The sequence below is a fragment of the Mauremys mutica genome, chromosome 11 (genome assembly GCF_020497125.1).
Source record: "Mauremys mutica isolate MM-2020 ecotype Southern chromosome 11, ASM2049712v1, whole genome shotgun sequence".
Lineage (NCBI taxonomy): Eukaryota > Metazoa > Chordata > Testudines > Geoemydidae > Mauremys > Mauremys mutica.
Window position 1 is genome coordinate 38,157,362 of NC_059082.1, and position 26,350 is coordinate 38,183,711.

The 26,350-nt window shown below is 45.8% G+C and overlaps 1 protein-coding gene across 3 annotated transcripts in view; it reads right to left on the bottom strand.

The window, feature by feature from the left end:
* Positions 1-26,350, bottom strand: part of C11H15orf39 (chromosome 11 C15orf39 homolog) — a 32,585-nt gene continuing 6,235 nt past the window's right edge. For 2 of the 3 annotated variants that reach the window (XM_044979791.1, XM_044979790.1), the window contains exons 2-3: positions 12,650-16,285; positions 1-2,183 (exon numbers count right to left, since the gene is read on the bottom strand). In XM_044979791.1, the coding sequence (XP_044835726.1) occupies positions 1,336-2,183; positions 12,650-16,226 (4,425 nt within the window). In that variant the 5' untranslated portion in view covers positions 16,227-16,285 and the 3' untranslated portion in view covers positions 1-1,335. Of the gene's footprint in view, positions 2,184-5,386; positions 5,421-12,649; positions 16,286-26,350 lie in introns of all 3 variants that reach the window. The other variant, XM_044979792.1, reaches the window with a different exon arrangement.

Below are 26,350 nucleotides of genomic sequence, written 5' to 3' on the forward strand. Positions count from 1 at the left end.
CCCCCCCCCCAAAAAAAAAAAGCTACTCTGCCAAGCAGATCAGATACAGATCTGAAAGAGGAAAGGTTTACAAACTTAGCAATGGAAAACAGAGCCAGCTACTGCCCCTGTCCCAGCCAATCAGTGCTGTACATTCTGAAGTGTTCTTAAAACACTTAAATCAGCAAGCCCACTCAAACTGCTCTGGAAGCAATGAGGCCATTAACATGAGTGGGCTTAGTCTGTCTCTTGTAGAGCTTCCAGCTCCACAGAAAATGCACTTTCAAAACCCACCATAGAATATTAAACTAAAAAGAAATATTTAAAAAAATTAAGAAACTATGTGTGTTGGGGGCAGGGGGAGATGTATAAGGACCACATTCAGCACCAGTTTAGATCCTGTGCAAGATCAAACCATCTCCAAGAGGATTGCATAGAGTGCACAAAAATCACAAATTTTGACTGTAAGAGCCAGATCCTGCTCCATGAAAGTCATGGCCTGACTCCCACTGACTCCGTGGTAGCAGAATCAAGCCCCATGTGTCCAATTGCAACTCAGCTTCAAGGATATTGTGTCTCCAGCAGTCACCAGCTAGACCAAGGGGGGATTGCTCATAGGGTGCATTTTGAACAGGAACCTGCACAAACTGTCAGGTGAGCGTGAAAGAGCAGAAATACATTCTATCTGAAAACAGTGGCCGGGAGGCTGTGTAAAGAGAGAGATGATCCAACAAAAATCAAGTGGGAGCAAAGGAGATGAAAAGAAAAGGTGCCTAGTGGAAAAACAGAGTGACACCACTTCCCTGCTGTACTCCTGAGCTACATGTGCTTGGTGTGGTGCCCTCTATAGGCTGCTGGGGTTGTGCACGTGGAGGGCCTGTCCCCTTTGAACAATGAAGGTGGCCTCCATGTGAGAGCCCAGCCTCCAGGAAGGAGACTGCTCTCCCCGGTGGGGGATATCCATGCCAATAAGGAATGATGGGAGGTTATGGATTAGGGGAGAATGGTCAGTCTGGGGGAAATATTGCTTTGAATAGATGCAATTATTCCTCTCCCACTGAACCAAGTCCAGTTGCCTTCCATGTGGAATTTATCTTCTGGACTTCCTGCTACAGGCACAAGGCACATTGGTGCTTTGATGTCCATTCAGAAGGTGCAGGGGGAGTGGAGGAGGAGAAAGGAATGAACTTATTTAGTTATGTGGCTTTTCTCCCCATCGACACCTGGGTCCGTTTAGTCCATTGACTGAGATGAGACCATGGTGGGGAAGACAATAAACAAGCCCCAGAGCTTTTTACTCTTACTGAGTTGGAGCCATTAGTGCTGCGAGCCACCAGCGATGGCCAAGGTCCACTTTCATTCATCCACTTTCAGCCAGCCTTTCTTGTAGTCCTGCAGGATCTCCAGGTAGTACTGCCACTCAGGCTCACTGTCATACTTCACCTCATACACGGTCTTGAGGGGGTCCTTGTGATGCTTGTGGATCCTCAGCACCACCCCCTGGTACCAGGCCTCTGTTTTGTCATTCTCCTCATACAGATGTCTGATCCGCTTGCCCACCAGTTCCGGGTACCTGGATGGGGAGGTCGGACTCTCCGCCTCGTGCCTGAAGGTCTTGCTGAGGAGGGAGCAGCCTCGCCTTGAAGCTGGACCCCTCCCCCTCATCCCGCTAGTGTCATGGAGAGGAGTCCTCTGTGCTCCCCGAAGGACCCTCTGGAATTTGATCCGGACCATTGAGTTCCGGAGATGCAAAACCCTTGAGGTACTCCTGGTCTTCCTGGATGCCTTACTGGTCAGCTTCAGCTGAAGGGTCCTACAAGGCTTTTGGGTTTGGAGAAGTTGCCTCTTGGCACCAGAGGGTGGTGGGAGTCCATTTGGTTTTGAATCCAGGGAGCTGGGAACAACCTGGGAAGATGGTCTCCCATCCTTGAGCAAAGTATCCCCTCCATGAGGAGGGGAGAAGCTTCCCTGAGGCTTTTCGTCAAGCGACTCGGTTTTCTCTTGTCCCAGGGCAGCAGTCCCCTCCTGGAAAGGAGACCCCTGTTTAGATGAGATCAGAAACTTTCCTTTCCTGTGCTTTCCCTTGAACAAGTTGGCCGGCGTTCCGGCTCTTGCACTCATCAGGCCCCCAGTTGCTTTCTTCTTCACGTAATCCACTGCTACTCCTTTGCCTTCATCTGTCAGAGTCCCTGCACCAGGTTCACCTAGGTGAGGAAGAGAGGACATGGTCAGTTAAGTTAGCACCTTCACCTGCTTAAAATAAAGCTCTCGTTGCACTGTGAGGACGACATCTGCAGGAACTGAAGCCATAGGCACACCGTACAGTTTCAACCCTAGTCTACTAGCCAAAATGCAATGGGTTCCATTTCCTCCTCCTTTGGGGCTTACTTCCAGTGACCTGAAAGGGAGCCTGGTAAAGGTCCCTTCAGATCCAGCACCTGTAGAGATGGAGCACTCCCTGCTGTATTCCTCTCACAGCAGTGCCTAGGAGAATTCCATTACACTGATGAGGCAGAAGAGAGTATACCCTGGCACTGTGGTTACCCACCAGTTTATGACTAGGATGGGAAATTTGAACTGATTCCATTGGCTACCAGTGGAGGCTCTGCCATGGGTTTTAAATGGCTGTCATGGAAGCACTACCTCCAGATTATACTGGCTCTGGCAACGATGGTCTATGGCCAAAAACCTGGGTTTCATTGGCTCCTGCCCCTGCCCCATCCCTCATGATTTAAACAAGACCAGCTTGTTTAAATCTCTACAGTTGCTCTGAGTCAATTACCATAAAGTTAGAAGACCAGGGTAACTTTCAGAGCTTCGATAGGAAGCCACTTCTACACTGCTCCTCCCTGTTCTAGGCCCTGCTTTTGCCTAGAGCATGAGAAAATAGAAGCTGTCATGTACTGATGAGATCTGATCTAGGATATCAGAAATGTAGGGCTGGAAGGAACCTCAAGAAGTCATCTAGTCCATTTGCCCACACTGAGAAAGGGCTTAGTATACCTTGATCATCCCTGTTTGTCTAAACTGTTCTTAAAAAACTTCTAGTGCTGGAGATTCCACAATCTCCACTGGTAACCTAGTCTAGTGCTTGATGGTCTTCGTGGTTAGAAAGTTTTCACCTCCACACAATCCAACCTAAATTTCCCTTGTTGCAAACTAAGCTGATTACTTCTTGTCCAACTATGGAAAACAATTGATCACCATCCTCTTTAAAACATGCTTATCAGATCTCCCCCAGCCTTCTCTTCTGTAAACTAAACATGCCTCCATCTTTCAGCCTTTCCTCATAGGTAGGGCCCTTCATTTTCAGTTTTTATTTTATTTGATTTTTTCCAGGAATTTATCAGTTTTCATGACTCAAACAACGAAAACCAGTGAAAATTGGTGGAAAAAACTATTAATATTTTTTCTGGGTAAACATCGGGTTTTATTTTGGTGGACAGAAGGACGGGGGGGGAGTATTCAGTAGATTAATGCTTTGATGAATGGGATTCAATGTGGTTTGCTGCAGAGCTAAAAACAGAAATTAATACACAATGCCACCTCTGAGTTAGAGAAATATTGTTTTCTTAAATCCCAAAATAAAACTTTTAATTTGAATAAACAGTTGACTGTTGCAGACTTAGAACTGTTAGCCTATAAATATTTACATGTAATAATTGGGCCACACCATTTGCAGCGCATACACTCAACTGCATCCTTTTCTCCAGTGGGTTTTTTTAAACTTTCGAATATTTCCTTGTGTTCTGAAACACATACTGATACAGGTTTTCGTTTCCTTCCCATCTTTTTGTCAGCTCTTTAAACCATTATCTGCTAACACCTTGAAATGGGTACATGGTGGGTGTGAGATTCATCAATACGTTCATATGCGCACACGCTTCAGAGCTTGTGTACCTGCCTGTTTGTTTATTATGTGTCTCTTCTAGACTAATACATAGCCTTACTTCAACAGACAGCTTTGCATATACACACAGACTAATGTATTATCATACATATCACATGCAATGTCTTGTATTTTCCTAATAAAACGAGTACTTTAATATATTAGAATGCTACAAAAGTAGGGTGAAAATTAGAAAAAAAAACCCAAAATACTTTTTTATAAAACCCAGGATTTTCAGTAAAAATCAGTTTAAACTGAAAATGAAGGGGCTTATTCATAGGCTATGTTTTCCAAACCTCATACAGTTTTGTTGCTCTCCTCTGGAGTCTCTCTAATTTGTTCACATCTTTCTCAAAGTGCAGTGCTCTAGATTGGAGCTGAGGCCTCACCAGTGCTGACTAACGTGGAACAATTATAGAATATCAGGGTTGGAAGGGCCCTCAGGAGATCATCTAGTCCAACCCCCTGCTCAAAGCAGGAACAATCCCCAGACAGATTTTTGCCCCAAATGGCCCCCTTGAAGATTGAACTCATAACCCTAAGTTTAGCAGGCCAGTGCTCAAACCTCTCCTGTGTCTTAGATACAACACTCTTAATTCAGCCTAGAATCACAATTGCCTTTTTCACTGCAGCATCACATGGTTGACATTCAATTTGAGATAGAGTATAACCCCCAGATCCTTTTCAGCAGCACTACTGCCTAGCCACTTATTCCCCATTTTGTATTTGTTATTTTATTTTTTCTCCTTAAGTCTAGTACTTTGCACTCGTCTTCATTGCATTTCATCCTGTTGATTTCAGACCAATTTGTCAAGACCTGTCTGAATTCTAATCCTGACCTCCAAAGTGCTAGCATCCCCTCCCAGCATAGCGTCATCCACAAATTTTGTAAGTAGAGCCTCCACTCCATCAGTTATGTTGTGAATGAAAATATCAAGTAGTAACAGACCCAAGACACACCCTTTAAATACCTCACTAGGTGCATCCTCCCAGTTTAACAATGAACCATTGAGAATTACTCTTGGAGTAGGGCTTTCACCCCTAAGCAATTTAAAAAAGGAATTAGCAAAGATAGCCAGTGTTCTCTTAGTAAGTGTCTGAAACTATGATGCACTTAACAACCAAATAGTGTCCAATTATTTTGGGTGGGATTTTCCAAGGAGCCTAAAGGATTTGGGCACCTAACTCCCTTAAGCTCCTTTGAAAGGGATTTGTTCTGGATGGGATTTTAAAGGCATATTGAGAGGAGGAATAGGCAGGAGATACTTTGTGAAGAATTATTCCAGTTTTGCCAACACACTCTAGGCCAGTCATTCCCTCTCTCATCTCCCCCAGACAGACTAACATACACAAGGGCAGATGGTAATCTGCTGTCCAGTATTGCGATGGAAGGCCAGTTGCTCAGACACCAGTGCCACTTCACCTCTGTGCCCCATAAATAACTGGGTGTTCTCCCCAACAGCATGGTTTCAACTGTTTTTAATATATTAAAAACACACACAAAGAACAAATACCTACTTGGAGGCATGCTGGCCAGCTTGTGAACTTGGACCTGTAAGAAATAAAGTTATTGGTAATCATCTGAAGCGCAAAGATGACACTATTCAAAGGCTACTAGGAAGGGGCAGTTGGAACTAATTATAGTAGGATCAGGGTCTCTACTTTGAAACAAAGAGAGACTTAGGCTTATTTTCTTCAGGGTGCAAACTGATCCCCTGGGGAAATCGGAGCAATCTCTTTTCCCCTAACCACTTAGAGCCCTGCACACCCTATTATTAAGGCTGTAGAGGGATTTCACCAGGCCAGAGAAGCTGGGAATTCCTAGCATAATCTTGGTTGATTTGCATTGTGATTGATATGGAATTGAGGTTTTGATTCTACAAGGGACAGGGCAAACCAGCACCTTCCAGGGCCAGGATCTAAAGCATGGTGATTCCATTGAGAATAAAATGGGAATTGTAACCTCATTGTGCCAGGGGTCTGGTTTAATATGCCTTCCATGTGGGTCACTCCAAAAACATTGCAAGAGGCGCTTCCCTTGCAGAAACACAGGCTGGGTCTGGGTGCACATGCTGGGAACACACCATATTTCTGGTAATTAAAGGCTTTCAGTGGAAATAAATCCAGTTATCGCTGCACAGAATCCCATCTAAATGTTCCATATAGGGATCAGACCCTTTGTTTCTGATCAAAGTTGGCCAACTGGCTCTGCCTACACGAGACACAGCAAACCAAGTTCCCAGAGAAGTGTCACCAATGCACACAGTAACTTTTCCATTGACTTTTTCCATTGGGGAAAAATGGGAAGGACAGGCCTCAACACCTCATCCCAACACTAGGGCCTCTAATGATGCTGTGCTCCTCCAGTTACTGCCTTGCAACATCAGAGAGGCAAGCGCAAACGTTCTGTGGGAGATTTATCTTTAACACTCGAGAAGAGATGCTAATGCCAGTGAAGACACCTTCAAAGACACCTAAATGTATAGAATTAGAGGGGTAAGAGCAAAGACCTCCATTCTTCTCATTAATGGAACCTAGAGATGACCAAAGCCCCTGTTCAGTAAAGCACATCGATGGACTATACATGCTTCACGTTAAACATGTACTTAATTGCTTTGCTGAACATGGCCCTAATGACTAGAAAGACATTTTAACCGCCACAAAAGCAAGTGAATATATAGTCACAGCGGTTAAAGGTCAAGATTTCTTTAGGCTCCTTTGCCCTGTTTTTATCCTAATCCTCTGTTGTTACAGGTTCATATGTGGACAGTTAGTAGCTCGGAGCATCTATTTACAGGGCTGTTTTTGGGTGGCATTTGCAGACAGGGTATGCGAAAGAAATTCAGCCACTGAGAATTTAGCTGGAGAAGGTGTCCCTCCCACAGGGACAGAATACGTCCCTTTAAAATTAAGGGACAACCCAAGAGTGTAACCATCTGCTTATGTTAAAAAAAAAAATACAGTAAGGGAACACATCCATCTACAGCGCATAGGCAGATCAGGACAATACTTCTCACTTGTACAGTCTGCTACAGGTAAAATTGGAGCAGTTTGCTACTTCCTTATGCCCCGAGCTGTGACCAGATGCCCCTCTCCAGATCATAGCAAGTCTCTGTCATCACAGCACAGGGCCCATATCCAAGCAGTGATAGAAGATTCTGAAGAAAATCAAAAGGTGCTGCTGTGAGCATATATTGCCCAGCTTGGTCCACCCTACCCCATGCTAAATAACTGCTCAGACCCAAAAGGTAATGCTACTTTGTTTGGATCAGAACAAACAAACGTTCTGCTTCAGGTGCTGTTTGGTTTTAAAATTCAGTTAGTTTCTTAGCCTGTAGCGAATGCTGACTGAAATGCAGCAGACTATTCCCCTCCACGATCTGCACTGGGGAAAGGGGGCTTCTGAACTGACTGCCAAGCAGTGCCTTGACCTAGAATTCTCACATGTGCTCTGCAGCACTGATCTATCTACTTGCTGTCTAAAGACGACCCATCACCATGGTATCTGGTAGCAGTGAGCAAGAACATGAATGATTGGTTAGGCTGATAGAGCTCAGGGGCAGGGTACGTTGCTTCATGGGGCAGAAAGGGGAGAAGATGCCAAAGGTTAAATGCCAGAGGTAGGATTAATGGCACTCCAAGCTACACACATTTACCTACTGTGACACTAAGCACCCCTGTATTCACACGCTGCACACTGTTGTAATAATCTTTGTACAAAATATACCTTGTGAGGTGTGACGTTATGAGTCTGCATTGTTAGAGATCTCAAGGGTTGATGTTTGCTTACATCACAAGACCTGGGCAAACAAGTCTTGTCTGTTGCTATAGTTTTAATTCAAAGATCAAAAAAGGAATATTAACATTTATGATGATACTTGAGTGAAATAGTATTATTGTCTATGTGTCTCTTTGAAGGTTGTGGTAACCTGTATCTGAACTGTTTAATGAATAAATTACTCCGTGCTAATTGCCAGGATGTTTGGGAGAAGGAGTTAAGCCTATTGTTTTCTCAGGCCAAAAGGCTGCTGGAAATGTAGAAGAAGCCTGGGACATGATCCTGCTTCATCTCAGATCTGCTATGGGTTTCAAGAGGGGGAAACCTTAAGCCACAAGGATTGAGATCCCCGGTCATTGACTGGAGCCACCCTGAATATGGACATTGGACTGTAACCTATGGACTATTTCTAAAAGGACTTTTGGCAACTACAAGCTCACCTCTACTATGCATCTGAACCTCAAGAATTGAATTCAAGTCTATATGTATAACCAACACTCTCTCTTTTCTTTTTTAATAAATTTTAGCTTAGTTAATAAGAATTGGCTATAGCGTGTATTTTGGGTAAGATCTAAGTTATAATTGAACCTGGGTATGTGGCTAATCCTTTGGGATTGGAAGAACCTTTTCTTTTATATGATGAGAAGATTTTCAGGAATCATCGTCATATATGACAGGTGTGTCTGGATGGAGGCCTATGGCTGGGTACTTTAAGGGAACTGCGTGGTTTGGACTTCTAAGTGACCAGTGCGGTACTATAGAAGCTGTTTTGTACTGGTTGGTAAATCTAAGTATTGGAATAACCACCAGCATTTGGGGTTTGTCTGCCCTGTTTTGTTTGCAGTTCACCCTGATTGACTGACCTCAGCTGGCTCCCACGGGCAGCACCGGCACAAGGTATTATTTGAAATCTAACACACTGATCATTAATATCCTTGTGCAATGTGTGGTGTGTATTAAGAGTGAAATTATGACTCAAGTGTATGTAAACCAGTTATGCCAGGAAGAGTTGGTAAACAGGTCTGCCCTAGACTAAAGGAATGTGTTTTCCCCACCTGGGAATTACTTCTCAAGTACTTTGGAAGTCAATGAGAATGTATTTACATATCACAGAACCAGACTCATCAAGCTAACAAGAGGTGGAGGCAAACCTCACACTAACAGGTGAGGGAGAAGACAGCCTGGTGTCTACACCCAGCAGGAGACAGACACTGGGTCTGGGTTTTACTTTTCAAAGAATACACTGCAAAGCTTCACTGGTCTATAAAGACGGGTCGGGGGGCACTGAACCTCAAGTGATAAGCAACTGAATCAACAATTGTTTACAATATTACTGTGTTATAACATATTGAGCGAGGTCTCTTCTGAAAACTGACACACGGTGATCAATATCATTATGAATTGTATGTATTAATACTACATAGGGAATCATGGATGTTCATGGATATTAGGCTGTACAGTCTTCCCAGACAGGAGGGAATGTCACGGCTATCTATGTATCTACAAAGAGATTAAGCAAGGTGTGACTAAAAACAATGGAAGCCCTATTTACATAGAAACTAGCCAGGGCATGGGAAGATGACAGGAAGGAAAAATAGCAGGTCATCCTGCCCCTTGAAACAAAAAGTCATTGGAACGTTGGAAGATATAAGCAAAGGCTTGAAGCCATCTTTGGCATCCATGGCTAGACAAGCACGAGGGAACAGAGCCCTTGCAAGTTGAGAAAGATGGGTCCTTCAACCAAAGGGGGTTGAAGTCTCTAGAACCAAATGTAGGACAGAAACTTGCTTATGCAAAGATCTTTCACTTAAGATGACAAGGGAAGCCAGAACCTTGTACTTTTGTGGAAGGTCCTGAGGGAAAGTCAGCCATGACTAGGAAAAAGAATGACCAGTGAGAGAAACCATCTTGAACAAAGCCGATATCTTGCTAGATTAAGTTTAGACTTTTAGATGTGTGTTTTCACTTTTGTTTTACTTGTAACCTTTTCTAGCTATATTCTTTTTACTTGGCATCACTTATGTCCTATTGTTAATAAAAAGATTTTATTCTTACCATAAACCAGCTCTGTGCTGTGTTTGAACAGAAGGGTGTACTTACCCCCAAGTTAAGTTAATAAGTTGTGATGCATTTGTCTTTAGAGGAAGAAATGAACCATATTTATCCAGGAGAGGTCTGAACATTGCAGAGCACACGATTTTGGGGAAAATTTGGGATTGGGAGTGTGTTGGGGTCATTTTGCTGGTTGTAACCAAGGATGGTGAAAATCAGAATGGGGCTTTAGACTAGCTGCTGAGGTCAGAGCTGCTGAACCAGGGCCATCTAAGCACAGACACACTCAAGGTGTAATCTACATGCTGGCAGGCTGGTTGAGAGTGGCCCAGGCTGGGAGCTACAGCAGCAAAACATTGTGAGGCACCCAGTGTTACAGGCCAAATGGTGATAACCCCTCACTGGTCTGGATTGCACCCCTGAGCCCAGACCAGACAGTCATATACTGCAGTACAGGTGAGAGTTCACGGAGCTCTGTGACAAGGATCGGACAGCTGCAGGCTCGATATTTCTTTTTAGAGAGATTCTACTGTAAAGATCGCTCCACCTCCCCATGAGGTGTCTACCACACCCTTCATTTTCTACCGTCCTGCCAGCAGGGGCAGAAAGGGGAGCTGACAGCAGAAGAGCTGTTCTCTTGAGGCATGTCACTGTGTCCGGAGAAAAATCAGAGGGTAAGGCCAGGCGCTCATAGGCCCTTCTGGCCAGGCTGTGTGTGCACAATTCAACATGTTATACAAGGGACTAGTTTATCCATCAAACATACCCCTGCCTGCTCTGTCCCCTTTCTGCCTATGCCATACATGCTGGCCCCCTTCCATTCTCAGCTCCCTTCCCTCCCTTGCTAACAGGGTACTGGGGCAGCTGGCTGCAACATCATTTTCCATGCAGGTTTGGAACCAGCTGGGAAAACTGACTGGCTGCCTTCAATTCCTCTGACACAACAGCCCCTGGGTGGGGTCAGGAGCAGAACTGGCAATGGAATCCCAACATGATGCATGACATTCCGAGCAGGCCTGAGGACAGACGTGAGGGGATGGCCACATTCACAAGCATCACAGGAGACGACCAACACTTGATCAACTGAGGTAAATCATTAGAGGGTGGGATCAGAATCTGGTCCACAGCCATTCCAGACCCATCCGTCTCATCGAGTGGCAGCATGGCATGCCCAGAGCCTGTCACTAATGATAGCATGTGTCAACTGCAAGGGGAATCAGACCTCGTTAATATCGTCCGGCCTCCTGAAATTGCAGTTTGGGACCCTCCGCCCATATAAATGCTAAAATAGGGGCATAGCTGGTCATGACTGAATACTACCCAAAAGTCATGATTGCCTCCCACACAATTTAAATTTTAAAAGGTTTAAGAGGGAACTCTAAAAAACTTTCCATTTAGAGTTTTTTCAGCCTCATCCATGCTATGGTTGAAAGTGGGCTTAGATGGGGCCTTACAGAAGATAAAATAGGAACTTTCAGCGGTTCTTTTGGTCTATCTGTCAATTTTTTTGGTGGTTTAGAACCTTTAAGAAATTGTGTGTGTCAGTTTTCCAAGAGGACTCTGCACGGCCCTAACTCAATGTGGAGAGCTTTTGGAAATCTCACCATATATCTTTTTCTATCTATCTGTCCTCCCCTATCCCTTGCTCTCCTTTTCTTCCACTTACCTCTCATCTATCCTTCACCTCTTCCTCTCCACTTACTGCTCTTTTCAATATGCTTGTAATAAGCATTAACATGTTTATTAACTCATTTGTCCATTTTGGAGATGACACAGGGAGTGGAAGAGGAAGTAAAAGTCTCCCCGTGCCCCCCACCCTCTCCCTCAATTGCTGCCAGTGATTATCCAACTTCTGTGGTCTCCTTAAGGAACACAAAATGGCATTAGACTAGCCACTCCGTGCTTCAGAGAGCACCCAGTAGCAGAGTGCAGTGCTCTGTCTCAGATCCATTGAATACAATGGGATGTGCAATGCAACACTGCAACCCAGCAGCTCGGTACAGAACAATCATTTCCTGACATCACTCCCGGCAGTTATGAATTCCTGACATGAGTTTCACCCCTGCCAACAGGCTAGGCCACAAGAGTCTGGTGCCAAGAGGTTATGCAATGCACCCTTGCATTAGCCTCTGGGAAGCCTCCCGGACCCAGAGAGTAGCTGGATCTTTACAGTAACATACAGCTAGCTACTTTGCAAGCCCACACAAGGAACCCTTAATCACAGCTGCAAGTCATCCACTGTAGACTGAGGTGAAGGCTTTCAAGCGTGGCTAATGATTCTGGGTGCCTTTTTCTTTTTGAGTACCCACACTGAGACCCAATTTTCAGAAAGTGCCCTCAGTCTAAAGGTCAATTCCCCTTTATGATGTGCCAAGGTAGGTACCGCAAAATGGTGGCACACGAAGTCACTAGTCATTTTGGAAAGCCTGGGCGTTACAGAGCCACAACAACATTTAGACCAGCTTCTATAAAGAACCTTGTATCTCTCCCAGAAAGCTGCATTTCCTTATTTCTTCACCCACAGTTCCAACTTATCTGTGCATCAACAGAAACTGGTCTCCATTCTAATCCACCTGCACCAGATGTGTTGGCCAAGTGGGAGATTTTGCAATTCAGGAACTGTGAGACTGTAACATAATGCATTCCCCCGGAAATGATCAAACACCAGCCGGTGACCCAACACCACTGGATGAGTCAGATGGAGGGGGAGGCAGGCTGCTTGGAAAGGAGGGTACGTCAATTGACTTTGGTCGGCTAGTTAACAGTGATGGGAAAGGAAATGAAGGAGAGAGCCAGGATCAATGTTCTTTTGAGCACATTAGACTTTCAGCTACACAATAAAATGCCCATTACTGGACATGTACAGCTGACCCTTCTCTTGGAGAGCTACTAACATATGGAAAATGTCTAAGGGGTGGGAAAGGGCTTACTGGAGATTTAGCACCACTTACCAAGATAGTGCTTGACACAGTCATGCCAGTGGAGATTCAGAAGGTCTGGGTAGATGTCAGGCAGCTGTTTCAGGGCGAGCAGCTTCAGCATCCTGGAAGTACAGCACTTAAGCTCTAAGTCCCTCAAAAGCTTCTCCTCAGACAGGGTGGTGGGGCGCAGCTCCACCTTGTGCTCCTGCAGCACGTGGTCCACAGATGCTCCAGAAAGCTTGGGGAACAGTTTCTCCTTCACCACATGAATAGGAATGAAGATGGCACCTGCTCGAACCACATGTGGGAAGGGGCACTTGCGAGTGAACATGAAGGTCTCCAGCTGAGACAGCAGCTTGCTGAGGAGCATGCTGATATCCTGGAAACCCAGCCAGATCTCCTTGCCTTTGGAGGCTTTCTGAGCTTCCAGGATCCGGGAACCATTCTTGGGTTTGAGCGGAGATTTTGAGCTCTCTTTCTGCTCCCCATCCAGCTCCACCCTCCTCAGCCACTGCTTGAGGAGCTCCGGAGATGTTCCGGACACAAAATATGAAATCCTGTTGCAGAGAGATATGTGCAATGCAGTGAAATATTGGGTGGATGAAGTCTGCTGGGCAGGGGGCTCACAGTTGCTGGGCAGCGAGACATTGGCCTCACCCAGTGCCGGGGAGGCCTCTGGGGCACTGGGGGACAGAGACTTTGAAATGTCGGGAAGTTTCAGATAAAGGCACGTCATCTGCAAGGGTTGGATGTTGGCCTGGATGGGTACTGGGGGGCCCTGCGTCGCTGCTGGGGGGCTGTTGGCCTGGATGGGTGCTGGAGGGCCCTGCATCGCTGCTGGGGGGCTGTTGGCCTGGATGGGTGCTGGGCAACTGTTGGCCTGGGTGGCTGCAAGGGGATCCTGTGTCACTGTCGGGGGGCTGTTAGCCTGGGCGGCTGCCGGAGGACCCTGCGCGGGTGCCAGGGGACTATTGGCCTGGGAAGCTGCCAGGGGGCCCTGCGTGGCTGCCAGGGGACTATTGGCCTGTACTGGGGGCACTGCTCGTGTCGGGAGAGATTTAGAGATTTTGTATTTTTTGAACATGAAGGCTGTCGAGCTCTGGAAGTTGCTCTTGTCCCCGGAGCTATTTTCCACTGACAAAGGCAAGGCCTGGGTCTTGGAACTCTCGAACACCCTCTGCTTTTTGAGTGGTCCCTCTTTCACCTCCTCCTCACCACATTCTCCTTTAGGAGTCACCTCGGTCTGTCCAGCTGGGCTCAGAGGATCATTGGCCTTCACTAGCTCTTTTTTCAAGCTGAGGTCTAGCACTACATCTTCTTGAGCAAGTTCCCTGCTCCCAGTGGCAGCTGGAGCACTGATGCCGCTGCTCTGTGGCTCACTTCTTGCTGGCAGGCTGCGTGGCAGAATCTTTGGCTTGTAGATCTCACAAGTCCTGCTGTTACAGCTTCCATCCTGCTGTATCGCATTGAGGTTTTCACCCATCCCAATCTCTGCTTTTAGGGCCTGGGTTGCTTCTTTCCCAAGAGGTTTTTCTGATGAATCCTTGGCAGAAGGTGGCTCTGAGACAGCCTTACAGTCTCCACTTGCTAGGCTGTTTCGGAAGGGGGACTCTTCCTCTTGGTGATCTTTTGATAAGGGAATCTCTGCCGACTCTTTGGACCCTTCTATGTAGTCCCGGTAAGGTGCCAGGCTAAAGACATTGTTGATAACTGGCATAGGTGGGGAGGAGGGAGGAGAACCTGCATCTGCCAGGCTTTTCAGTCCCTCCTCAGAGGAAATTATCTGGGGTGAGGAAACAAGCCTGCCTTTGACCTTGGGGGCTTCTCCTTTTTTGTGGTGGTGGTACGGATCTGGACTATCAGTAATGACAATGGGAGCTCCTAACTGAGCTTCATGAATCCCTGTGTTTCTGTGCATAGGCTCTTTCATGGATAAGCTGGACCTTCTCTCTGAGTGGGATTGTTCCTTCCCATGCAGGTTGGGTTGTTCTGTCTGACACAGGCCCGACCCATAGCCTGGCTCTCCTTTAGGTAGTGCTTCAGTGAGCCTTTTGGAGCTGTTGGGTAGCCTATCTAGAGCACCAATCAGTTGGAAAGCACCGTGCTGGTTAGCAACCTCTTTGCTTCTGGGATTCTCCCTCACCGACTGAGTCCCATGAGAAGTAGCTACTCTGCTGTCAATGTGCCCATCATGACCCGCATCCGTATTGGCTAAGGAGGCATTGTACAAAGCCATGTCAGAAGGTGCAAAAACAAAACTGGGGTTCTGCTGCAGATAGTCCACTTTGCAGCTGGAATTCTGCTGGAGCTCCAGTTCGCTAGAAGAAACTCCAGGCTTCAAAGCTGGAGAGGCCACTGGAATTAGACCAGCTGGGCTATACACATAGCTCTCCAGAGGGCTGGCATAATAGCCTCTTGGGGAATGATGTCTCAGGTAAGTGCTAGAAAAGGGCCGAGGTTCCCCACTTCCTGGAAAGTTGGTTCCTTTGTAGCCACCTGCAGTTGGCAAGGTCGACAGAGTGCCATTCTGTTCCTCAGCATGAGGGGCCTCCTGATAAAGAAATGTTTGCTTGTGTGAGGTCAGTGGGTAGTGAGACACTGAGTAGCAAGCTGGAGATCTATCCCGATAGGCTGCTGTTTGGGAATGGGCCAGTGGGCTGGCAGCAGCAGGCTGTAGCTTGGACCATGTATGCTGGGATAAGCTGCTGCCATGTACATCTTTGGCCCTTTTCTGGTTGTTGTACACGGCTGGGTAGTTTGCTTCAAGAAAGGAGGTGCTTTGATGTACTCTGTATTTCTCAAATGCTGCGTGGTAAGGTGGAAAGCCTACAGAGGCTGCTACCATCTCTTTAGTGGGAACCCCTGTGCCTTGGTGTAACTGCAGGAAGCTGGGATCAGGATGATGGGCTCTCTTGGGTAAAGCAGTTCCACAAGACTGGTCTTTTGCATGGATATAGTGCCCTGAGGGTACTGGGGCTGGTACAGTCCATTCCACTTCTGACGGCCTCTTCTGCATACTCTCCATCTGAGTTTGTAAGGACATAGAAGCCCTGGGGTCCACATAGCAAACAGGGCTTCTATAAACTGGCTTGGGCACTGCCAAGGTGGAATACCCTGTAGGTGCCTGAGCAACTGTTTTGTTTAGGAGCCCAGGTTTTTGCACTGGGAAAGCATGGCCCTGAGCCTGCTGCATATGATTTGCCCACTTCTCCTGAGCAACCAGGTGGTCTCGGACCATGCTGTCCTTCCCTTTGTCAGCACCAGAGCGCCGGAGTCTTACCGCCAGGCTCTCAGCTTCTCGTCCGTACAGCAGGCAGTTCATCAGCGCACCATCTGTCCTCATGTGCTGGCTGGCAGCATTACCTGGATATTGCATGTAAGATGCGGCTGGACTCCAATGGGTCAGAGACTCAATCCCATCGGGGCTTTGCAGCGGATAAGCAAAGTAGGTTCCCTTGTAGCTGAAATGGTTTTCAGAGCCATGACTAGGCAAGGGGCTTGATTTACACAAGCCCGTGGGGAGGACACAATTTGGCTCTGTCTCCAGCCGAGGTAACTTGTTGTAGGCCACAGGGTCCAGGTCCTCTAAGTGTCGTTTCCCAGCCATTATAAGTCACTCTCCACCTCGTGTCCTGGCTGCACAATAGGGGATTCACTCTGACTTGCCTGAAAGAGAAGAAAAAGGAAAACAGTGATTTAAGCAAAAGGGCCAAAACCAAGTCACACAGAAACTTGCCACGCAAAATGTCCTGCCATGTGATTTTTCACTGGTAACAACTGGGGAGAACCAGGGGTGTAAAATGAAGACAGCAGGTTAGTTTCATAACACACACACACAATGCATCTGCCAACACCGTGGCATGATACCAAGGAAAGATGCATTGAAGAGGTCTTCCCAAATGGAGACGTTCGAGCATGAAATTGGGGGCAGTGAGACTTGTGCTGCTTGTGGCATTATTTTGGTGATAATTAAACTGAACTCCTTTGTGTGTATAACTATCGGTACTGCGAGAGCAATGCAGCATAATCCCAGGATTTCAAATTCAATGGATGTTGCTTTTGATTGGTCAGTTTTTGCTCATTGGCTGGAGGAATTGCTATACCTCATTCTACATTTTTTTGGTAGGCAATAGCTTTGTTATTAAAGTCACATACAATGTTCAAAATTTTTATGGCAGTCCAGTGCAAATGATACACAATAAAATCAAAAAAGTCTTCACAAGTAGGTTTGAGCATTGGCCTGCTAAACCCAGGGTTGTGAGTTCAATCCCTGAGGGGGCCATTTAGGGAACCGGGGTTTAAAAAAAAAAAAAAAAAGTCTGGGGATTGGTCCTGCATTGAGCAGGGGGTTGGACTAGATGACCTCCTGAGGTCCCTTCCAACCCTGATATTCTATGATTCTAAGTAGTAACCTTATCGAATCTTTATCTGGAAAGATGATTTTGCTGTCAGTATGGAAGCCACAGATCCTGTAATATAGGCCTTGGTTAAATGCCAATCAAATTTTTCATGCCTACACTGTATTGCCAATCTCAATCATTCAAAAATCATGGTCCAGACAGGCCCCACAAAATACTGAGATTTGTAGAAAATACATTTTAAGTTTGTCTTCTACTTCGCAAACCTTTAAGGGTCACTTTTTTCATGCTTTTCTCTGCAGCCATGAGGACTATAGACTGTTTAAATGAAAGCTGAGATTTTCATGTAATCCCATGATTCCAAAAACTGGGGTTTTATGAGCAAACACCAAATATGTAAAACCTTGGATAAACTTGTGAGGCTTGGCAGTGTTAGGGGTTTTAATATCCACTATAGTTCTTTTTATATGTTAACTACAATCCTTTTTATGTTGTGCATTTGTATAATTTAGTCTCTGTACCTATTCAACTGAAGAGTTCTCTGTACTTAACTTGAACCTCATTGACAAAATGAAGGAAAGGCATGTACTCATAAGGAAATGTGTATGGATCTTTTAACTCCCTTGGTCTAGTCTAGATGTCCAGGAAGGGACCCCTGGCACTAATTAAGGATGCCTCATACTACAGAAGTGTGCTATAATGAACATAAATTTAAGCATCCATCATCAATTACCCTGCTAAGGCCCTACTTGAATTGTGGGATGATTGTCAAATAATTGCAGCTGAGTTGCAGACCAGACCATGGGGGGGGGGAAATCACAGAAAAGTAATAATGGACCTTTATTAATTGCAGTGATTTGGAAAAGCCAGAGTAGACCTATTTGCTTAAGAAAAAATTGCTGGAACAATATAAAAACACTCAAGTATTATGTTATGCCTGGATGGTGCTGGTGGGGGGGGGGGGGGAGAAGAGGGGTGTTTGTTTTTGAATAACCCAACATTTTGCTGCAGCTGACAGTGGCTGGAGCTCAGGCTATCAGCTTGCATAAATTGACTCTACTGTACTGGGGGAGGGAAGGGGGATTTGCAAACCTCAAAGTGTATGCAAAATTGTAGACTGTGCAAAGTAAGCTAATTAAAACCAAAATTGTGGTGGAAGCCTAATATTGTGGGAGCCACAATATCGCAAATTAAGTAGGGCCTTACTTATAATACAATTCAGTTCTGTGATTGATAAGATGCATTTGTTATTGCAGATGTTTTCTGTGATTTATGAAAACATGACCCATTGAAAGATGTTTTTAACTCATTAAAAATTGCTTGTTACCACAGCTGTTAATAATAAAAACTGGATTAGAAATTCCTTTTGCTTATCAATCATATAAACTGAGATACCATAAAAAAAACCATCCATCAAATACTGAGGTAAATTGAGATACTGAAGAGAGAAGAAACACTAGGATACATTATGGGAAAGTAGCTTTTCCCTCCTCAAAGGAATTTTCTTTGTCCTAAACCAATATATAAAAGAATGAATTTGGGAATGTTAGATGGAAGCAAAGTGAGCTACAAACTTCTCCGCTTTCACATTGGTAATGTAGGTTTTTCCATCTGTAGTCTGCATAGTGCGTATTCAGTACCGATCAATTGTATTAAATAAAACTTGACCTGAGTTAAGGTATTTGCTATCACTCCTTATTAAATCCAAACACACAATAGCAGCGTGTGATGGTTCAGCCATGATTCAATCTAACGTTTGGGGGGGGGGGGGTGGCGGGGGGAGTGTAAACAGTTGAGCCATTTCTTTTAAATGATTTAAAATGTTTTCTCAAAAGTATTTCTAGGCCAATCTTTCTTAATCCTCCAAACATTTTGGGGAATTTATATTATGCAACTGTATTGTGTTTGTACATTTGCATATATTACTCTTGGAATTCAATTAAGTGTAGCACAGGTAATTGGGTTAATTAACCTTAAAGTTTACCATACTCATTTTAAACCAAATGTTATAAATCAGATATTCTTTAATATGACCAGTCTCGATTTCTTATTTTGAGCTAGTGCCTGAGATGCTGACAATGTTATTGTGCTATCACGGTTTACTGGCTGAGAGCAAACCGAGACCCTACACTCAGTTAAGGCTTTGTCTACAGTAGACAATTTTGTCGGCAAAAGGTAGCTTTTGTCAACAAAACAGTGGAGGTGTGCACGCTACAATGCTCCTCCTGCCAACAAAAATGCCCGTTTTGCCACCAAAATAAAACCACCTCGACAAGAGGCTTTTTGCAGCAAAATTAGATCAACAAAGCGTCAGTGTAGACCAGTGGCTCACAAATTTTTGCACCGGTGACCGCTTTCATAGAGCAAGCCTCTGAGTCGACCCCCCATATACATTAAAAAACACTTTTTTATATATTTAACACCATTATAAATGCTGGAGGCAAAGCGGGGTTTGGGATGGAGGTTGACAGCTTGCGACCCCCCATGTAATCACCTCTTGACCCCCTGAGGGGTCCCAACCCACAGTTTGAGAACCCGTGGTGTAGATGCTGCGTTCTTTATGTCACCATAACTGGCCTCCAGGAGGTATCCCACAATGCCCATCGTGACTGCTCTGCTCACCGTTTTGAACTCCATTGCCTTGAATCCATCTACACATGCATGTGCTCCTCCCCTTTCAAAGCCCCATGAAGTTTTGAAACTGCTCCACATGGAGAGCTTACATAGCTGCTGCCCAGCTGGGCATGCCAGCAGCAAACACACTCCTGCCTGGACTACAGGGGAGGAGACAGATCTCCCACAGCCTCCTCTCCCCATAGACCCGGGAGAACTCAGAGGGAATCAAATTAACACAGAATCCTGCTCCCTCTGGCCCTAGGACCACAGCGGCAGACAGGCAGGGCAGGCTGCTGCTGGGAAGGGTGGGAAGAGACTCCTGCTGTGCAGAGTCAGGGAGTGAGGCAGAGGCTGATGTTGGGGTGTCCCCCTCCACCCACCCGTGTACCAGTCTCAGCTGAGATGCGGGGCTGGAGGACACCAGCTGTCTGTGCACCAGCTTCTGCCTCAGACTGGTTGCTTCTGGTGACTGTCTGAACTTAAAGAGACAGCATCCTGACACACACACACACACACACACACACACACACTCTCCCCCCCACACCCCAACACACACTGTCTGTCACTCACTCTGCCCCCCTCCTCCCCCCCTCCATATATCTGTGGACTTCTTGTGTTAGTATTCAGCAATGTCAGTTAATGCCTTTCATATGGCTCAATGTATTCATTTGTTACAATGGGTTATCATTCCAGCAGAGGGAGCTATAGGACCATCATAGCAATGGCTGCAGGACATCTGGAAATGCCACTTAATGTCAAGACCATACCGATGAATTTCTTTCCATTTATTATCTGGGGCTGAGTTTTTTTCTTGGCAAGATCTAGTGCTCACAGAACGTGATTGGGAGGGAAACATGGAGGAAATAGAAAGTGGGGATGAAATAAAGGACTTGTCTGCACAGGAGAAATTGACCAGCATAGCTATTCTGGCATAATCCCCCCTCTAGCCATGATATTCCAGAATAAAAGTGATTTTATTCCAAATAGTCTGCTTTATGAGTGGAGCACTTATTCCAAAATAAACTCACTTTTACTTCAGACTAGAGTATCCACACAGGGAGCTATCGCACATGATCACTATTCCTCCCCCTCCCCTCCCCCCCATACACACCCCCATCCTGGAGCAGGACACAGATCCACAGGATTTAAAAGCTAAAAGAGTTTGGGGGGGAGGGGGCAGGGAGAAGAGATGGAAGAGGAAGAAAGAGGGTGAGAAAACCTCTCTCATATAGCAAAGGCAGCAGGAACTGCCACAGCATGAGCATGGGCTTTACGGTTCGGTTTCTTCCTTTCACTAGGAAAGTGTGTGCAGCACCCGCTTCCTCAGGAGACTAATAGGCGATTGTTAGTCTGAGGCTGGACCCGCACGTCTGTATCAGATTATGAACCCCTTTTGTGTGCTCTATGCCCCAGGCAGCCAATTGTACTGAGTTCCAGAATGCCGCACTGCCCAGGAAAGGTGCTTGACACCTCATGAAGGGCTATCACTGAGAAGCCATTGCAGAGCGATTTGGAGCCACTGACTTTGATTGGCTGAATGGCTGGCCCACCGCCAAGGGAACAATGGATTTTCTGCACAGGGGCCCACAGGTGGAGAGAGAGTGGAGAAAAAGGCAGCTAGAGTTTTCCATCTGAGCATGTGGCAAAGGGACAGACTTTATTTGGGAGCAAGTCTCTGCTCTGAGCACAGGGAGCCACGTGGGAGCATGACAGGCAGGAGAGACTCTCTAGGATTGCCAGGTATCTGGTTTTCGACTGGAAAGTCTGGTCAAAAAGGGGACCTGTCAGATGTACTGACTGGACACCAAGAGTCCGGTTACTACAGATGGGGGGAGGCACCAGCTCATCAACCCGTACCAGCCCCTACTCAGCCAGGGCTGCCTCCTACCTGCATCTCATGGGCAGGCAGACAGCAGGCTCCACATCAGGCTGCAGCTCCTGTCCTGGCCCTGGAGCAGAGGAAGCCCAGCTGGGAGGATGAGGGAGAGTAATGAGCCTTGAGCGAGGGGGAAAGAGGTGGAGCAGAGGTGAGACCTGTTTTCAGCAAGTAGAAAGTTGGCAACCCTAGTCTCAGGCTGGGCAGAGTCACTGACAAACCTGAGAGTCACAGAAGGGGAGAGATCAGACATGGGGAGGGGGCAGCTCAGGAGCTTTGTTCTTTTCAGAGATCTGTAGCTTTTGACTGCTTTTACAGGCAAGAAGATTGTGGCTAAGAAATTCCATCGCTACACCTACGTTCCCTGCCACGTTATCTCTGAAGGGTCGGACGAGAAGCCCAGAGAGCCCACAGCCCAGCTGAAGCTCTGTGGGACACTCAGGAGGTCTCAGACACTGGTTTTGGAGTCGCCCACCCTACCTCCTGAGGCGGCAGACAGGGGGGCTGAACCCAGGAGTGCCCATTATAGGCCCAGAGCTACAAACAAACAGTGACAGGACTCTGCTCAGACCCACCTGGCTTAGAAGCACTTGAGATCCAGCGATTGGGCCCACTCACAACTGACTGGTGACCATCTAGGGAAGTACCAGACCAGCCTGCGACACCCAGATTACAGTCACCTCAGTCCTCCCAGAGAGGCCAGGCTGGCATTTACATGGCACTGCAGCAAGAAGACTCATGCACCTACCCTTATGTAGTTCCCGAGTATAGTAACATGGAGTGACTCTGACAGCAGAGTCACGTGGGCGTCTCCTCACCCTTCCTGTTTCTGACAGGTTTGTTTACCTCACCTTTCCCCTCTGTTACAGAGGTGCTCTCACAGGAAGCCGGTACTTGGGGATTGGGTGAGAATGTGATCAGGAGGCTCCTTGGCAATTTACCTTTAACCTCCTTTAATAAAAAAAAAAAAAAAGAAAAAGAAAAAACAAAACAAAAAACCCACCACCTTAATGATGCTGGCTGTTTACAGTGCTAAAGTCCTCAACGAAAGAATACCCGAGTGCCAGATGACCTGTGATACCTTCCACACCCCCACTCCCGGAAGTCTTCTACTGCCCCTGAGAGAGGAGAGCTGATAAAGTCAGATGTCAGTTAGATAACATGTTGCCGCTGCAAGGTCTTTACAAACACCAATTCAGCTTCACAACACCCTTGTTATCAGACCTTGTGCGCAGATGGAGAAACTGAGTCATTCAGAAATAGGAAGTGAGTGGCCTAAAGTCACAATGCAGTTACTAGGCAGAGCTGGGATTAGAACCGAGTGATGCCCCCTAACCACTAGACATCACTGCTTCATGGATTAGCAAGATGAACAATAAGCAGGTCTGACAGGAGACAGCAGCTTTTCTGACTTTGCGAGTATCGGATAACCACACTTGGGCAACAAGATGGTAAGAGACTCAAATTTCAAAATGCAGACCCCCCCCAATCTGAACGTACTCAGTTGGAGTGTCCAAGTTCTGGAAGAGGAGTTTATGTTGAAATCTATCTATAGTGACCACTCAGGAGCAAATTCTGTAGCTGAGGTTGTAGAGAGATTCCATTTATCTTTCCTTCCCGTTTTCACATGGTCATGATGCATCGTCTGGAAAATTGAGGTGAACAGAGAGTGCGGATCCTAAGATTTTGAGGTGTTCCTGTGGGTTTTTCCTACAACTCTGTTTTCTGGAAATTCCAAACTTTTTAAATTAAAATTATGCAACCAAGCAGTAAACACAATTCAACTGTGTAGCGAGTGCAAGACCATCACGCCATCTCCAAACCACACAGAAGCCAATTTCTTGGCACAATTAGATCCTGACAACACTTTTGTAATTTTAGCAGGCAGGGCCCAACTCACATATGTAATCCTCACAATGAAGACAGACTGGCTGCTGTGATTAACCCAGCCTTGCAGAAAACTATAACAGAAGGGAAAACATACCCTTTTCCACCTCCCGTTCTCCTTGATGGACGTATTAGTGTCAAAACCTAAGCTATTCTAATGCTAAATACTATTTTTGAAGTGATCAGACTAAGCACAACAAATTTCTTTAACCAAAAAAACCAAACCCCAACCCCACAATAAAGTGCAAAATACAACATTACTGCAACAGTAAGTTTATTAATTTAAATGCACAAAGGACTGTTTCCTCTCCCCAATTCCTAATGAGTTTGTGTTCCAGCATACAGGGTTTTTTTGGTAGACTGAATTATCACAGTATTTCCATTTGATTACATTTACTGAAAGGCTGCTGCAAACTTGGTAGTTGTTAACAGGCACTGAACTACCAGTGTCTAACTCATTATGAGGAGACACTTTGAAACAATATTCTTGAAGCTTGAACTGAGAGATGTTTCTCCCTCCCCACCCTCCCGAGGAGGGTTAAGAGGACTAGAGGGAAAAGGCTAGGTTTTCTAGTCCCATCATTCCTGCCATCCCATGCCACTCAGTGCATTGACATTCTGGGCCAGATTCATTAATAGCATTGTGGGTAAATATTTTTCATTTAAGAACAAATCCCATATAAACAGCCCATTTGATATTTAATCTTTGCTTGAACTTTGTAATCTATTGCTAAGGCAATTTGTCAATTTCCATTATTAATAAAGCACTCCAGGATGAAAAAACTGAGTAAGTGTTGCTAAAAGCACTTTGCGTGCACAATAAGTAATATATGAACACACTGCTATTCGAGGTGGGGGGCGGGGGAGAAACCCTTTTTCTTTTCCTTGTATATAGTTCAGCTGCCTCCACTGCGACTATAGCGTTAGGCCCAGATCCTGCCTTACACATACAAAGTAGTGGATGGAACTACTTAAATGAGAAAGGTTTATAAACTTGTGGTCTTAAGAGTTACAAGACTGATAAGCACCTGGCACAGATAAAGCTACAAAAACAAAAGCTATTGTCTCATCGTACCATCCTTTGCGTGTAGGAAGCAGAGGCAAGGGAAATGCCTGAATGAATTTCAAACACGTGCAGAGTCCTTTGTGAGCGATTTTGAAACCTCTCACAAATAATGACTGGGGGAAAAAGGTGGGTGGATTAAATAGATTTATTCTTGTTTTCAGATGGGTTTTTCCCAGAAGCTGGGGGGGAGGGGGAAATGAGATGAAAATAAATGCTCTCTTTTTTAAAGTGGGGAAATGTGAACAAAATCATATTTATTACAAGAACTGATTGGTCACAATCTGCTTTATCTGGCACATTTGAGATTTTTAAAGGGCACGGGTGAGGTTCCCGCCCCACCGCCTTCTCCCAAAATGAGAGGAATTCAATGAAACCATCCAGCACATGTCTATCAGGGCTTCCATCCCCAGCCACAGAGCCTGCTCAGGAGGTTTCATAAATTTGTTTTTGTTTTGACAGCTCAGAACAAGTACAACTGTGTCTATCATTTCAGCCCTCAGGGGCAAGCCGTCACATGGCCGCCACACCACACAGTACAGCTGCCCTGCCTTTCCTCCACATGATTAGATGCCCAACAACTCAGGAACAATATAGCAACAAGGAGAAGTGTAAGTCTCTCAGTTCAGCCACTCTCCTCCTACCCCCATGTGGTATGAGGAGGTAATCACCAACTCTCAGCCAATCCAAAAGAGACAGGTAGCAACAAGCCAAGAAATCTCTAGCCACTTTTTTAAACTCCCATCCACATGCCAGTTGTCTAGATCTAAGGGCAGAAGTCCTATAGTCATATCACACTTATGCTCCTCTAGCAGCCCCATGAAGCAGCTGCTCTCACTCTATAGTGTACAGCTCCCATGAGGGTATCAGTAGCTGGCCAGGGGATTAGGTGAATCATAATTACATTCTCATTCCTCATCTCTCACCATCCATTAAAAAAGATTTATTCAGTCCCTCCCAGCCAGGTCCTCTTCAGTTCTAGATTCCTTATAAGCAGCTTTGCCATCTACTGCAGAGCCTCCTTTGAAGCTCCATCTGTGATGCTGGGTCCCATGAAGCACATGGGAAAGGACATGAGATTCTGGGGAAGGGACAAGGCATGGATGGCAAGATAGAGGAAGGGGTGCCAAAGGATGGGAAATGGGGGAGAACTCCATCCTCAAAAGGTCTGTACCCATTTTGAGAGAGACAAGGTGGGTTAGGCCATATCTTATACTGGACCCACTTCTGCTGGTGAAAGACACAAGCTTTTGAGCTCCATAGAGCTCTTCTTCAGGCCAGCATTTTGCTCAGCTCAGCACTGATAGTTCAAAGAGACAAAAAGCACCTTGTTACTAGAAGCCCTTCTCACTGAGAATACACTGTTAAAAGCTGTTTTTAATGCATGCAAATGGCACTGGACTGACAGCTGAGACAACTCTCTACAGCCCACATCGGTGACTAGATAACAGCTTTAGCCAACACCACAGGCCAGATTTGAACTAGCAGCCTAAAGAGGTGGGAGGTACTTGATCCTATTGCCAGGTCCTGGATCCATTTATAACTTGCAAATACACATTTTATAAGACAGTGGGCACCATTTTGGATAACACTGGTGGCAGCTATCATGTGAAAACAAAACTGACACCATATGAAACAAGCAGCCTGAGAAGGCAGAGTCAGATTTTTCAGTCTTAAAGTGTTTTAAAATGTTGCCCAAAAGCAACTGGAATTCTCTCTACGCTTATGAGAGTTTCTGCCCAGTTGCAATGCTGGTTTCATGATCTCAGAGACCCTGGGCCCCTACAAAGGAGATCGGCTTCCAGTAACCTCTCCAGCAGCCTTTGACTTAGGGTTCGAGCCAGCATTGAGGTCAGGGGCAGGATCAAGTATGGAAGATGTCAAGGTTCAAGCCCTTACTCACATTGCACAGCTTATTCTCCCGAAGAAGC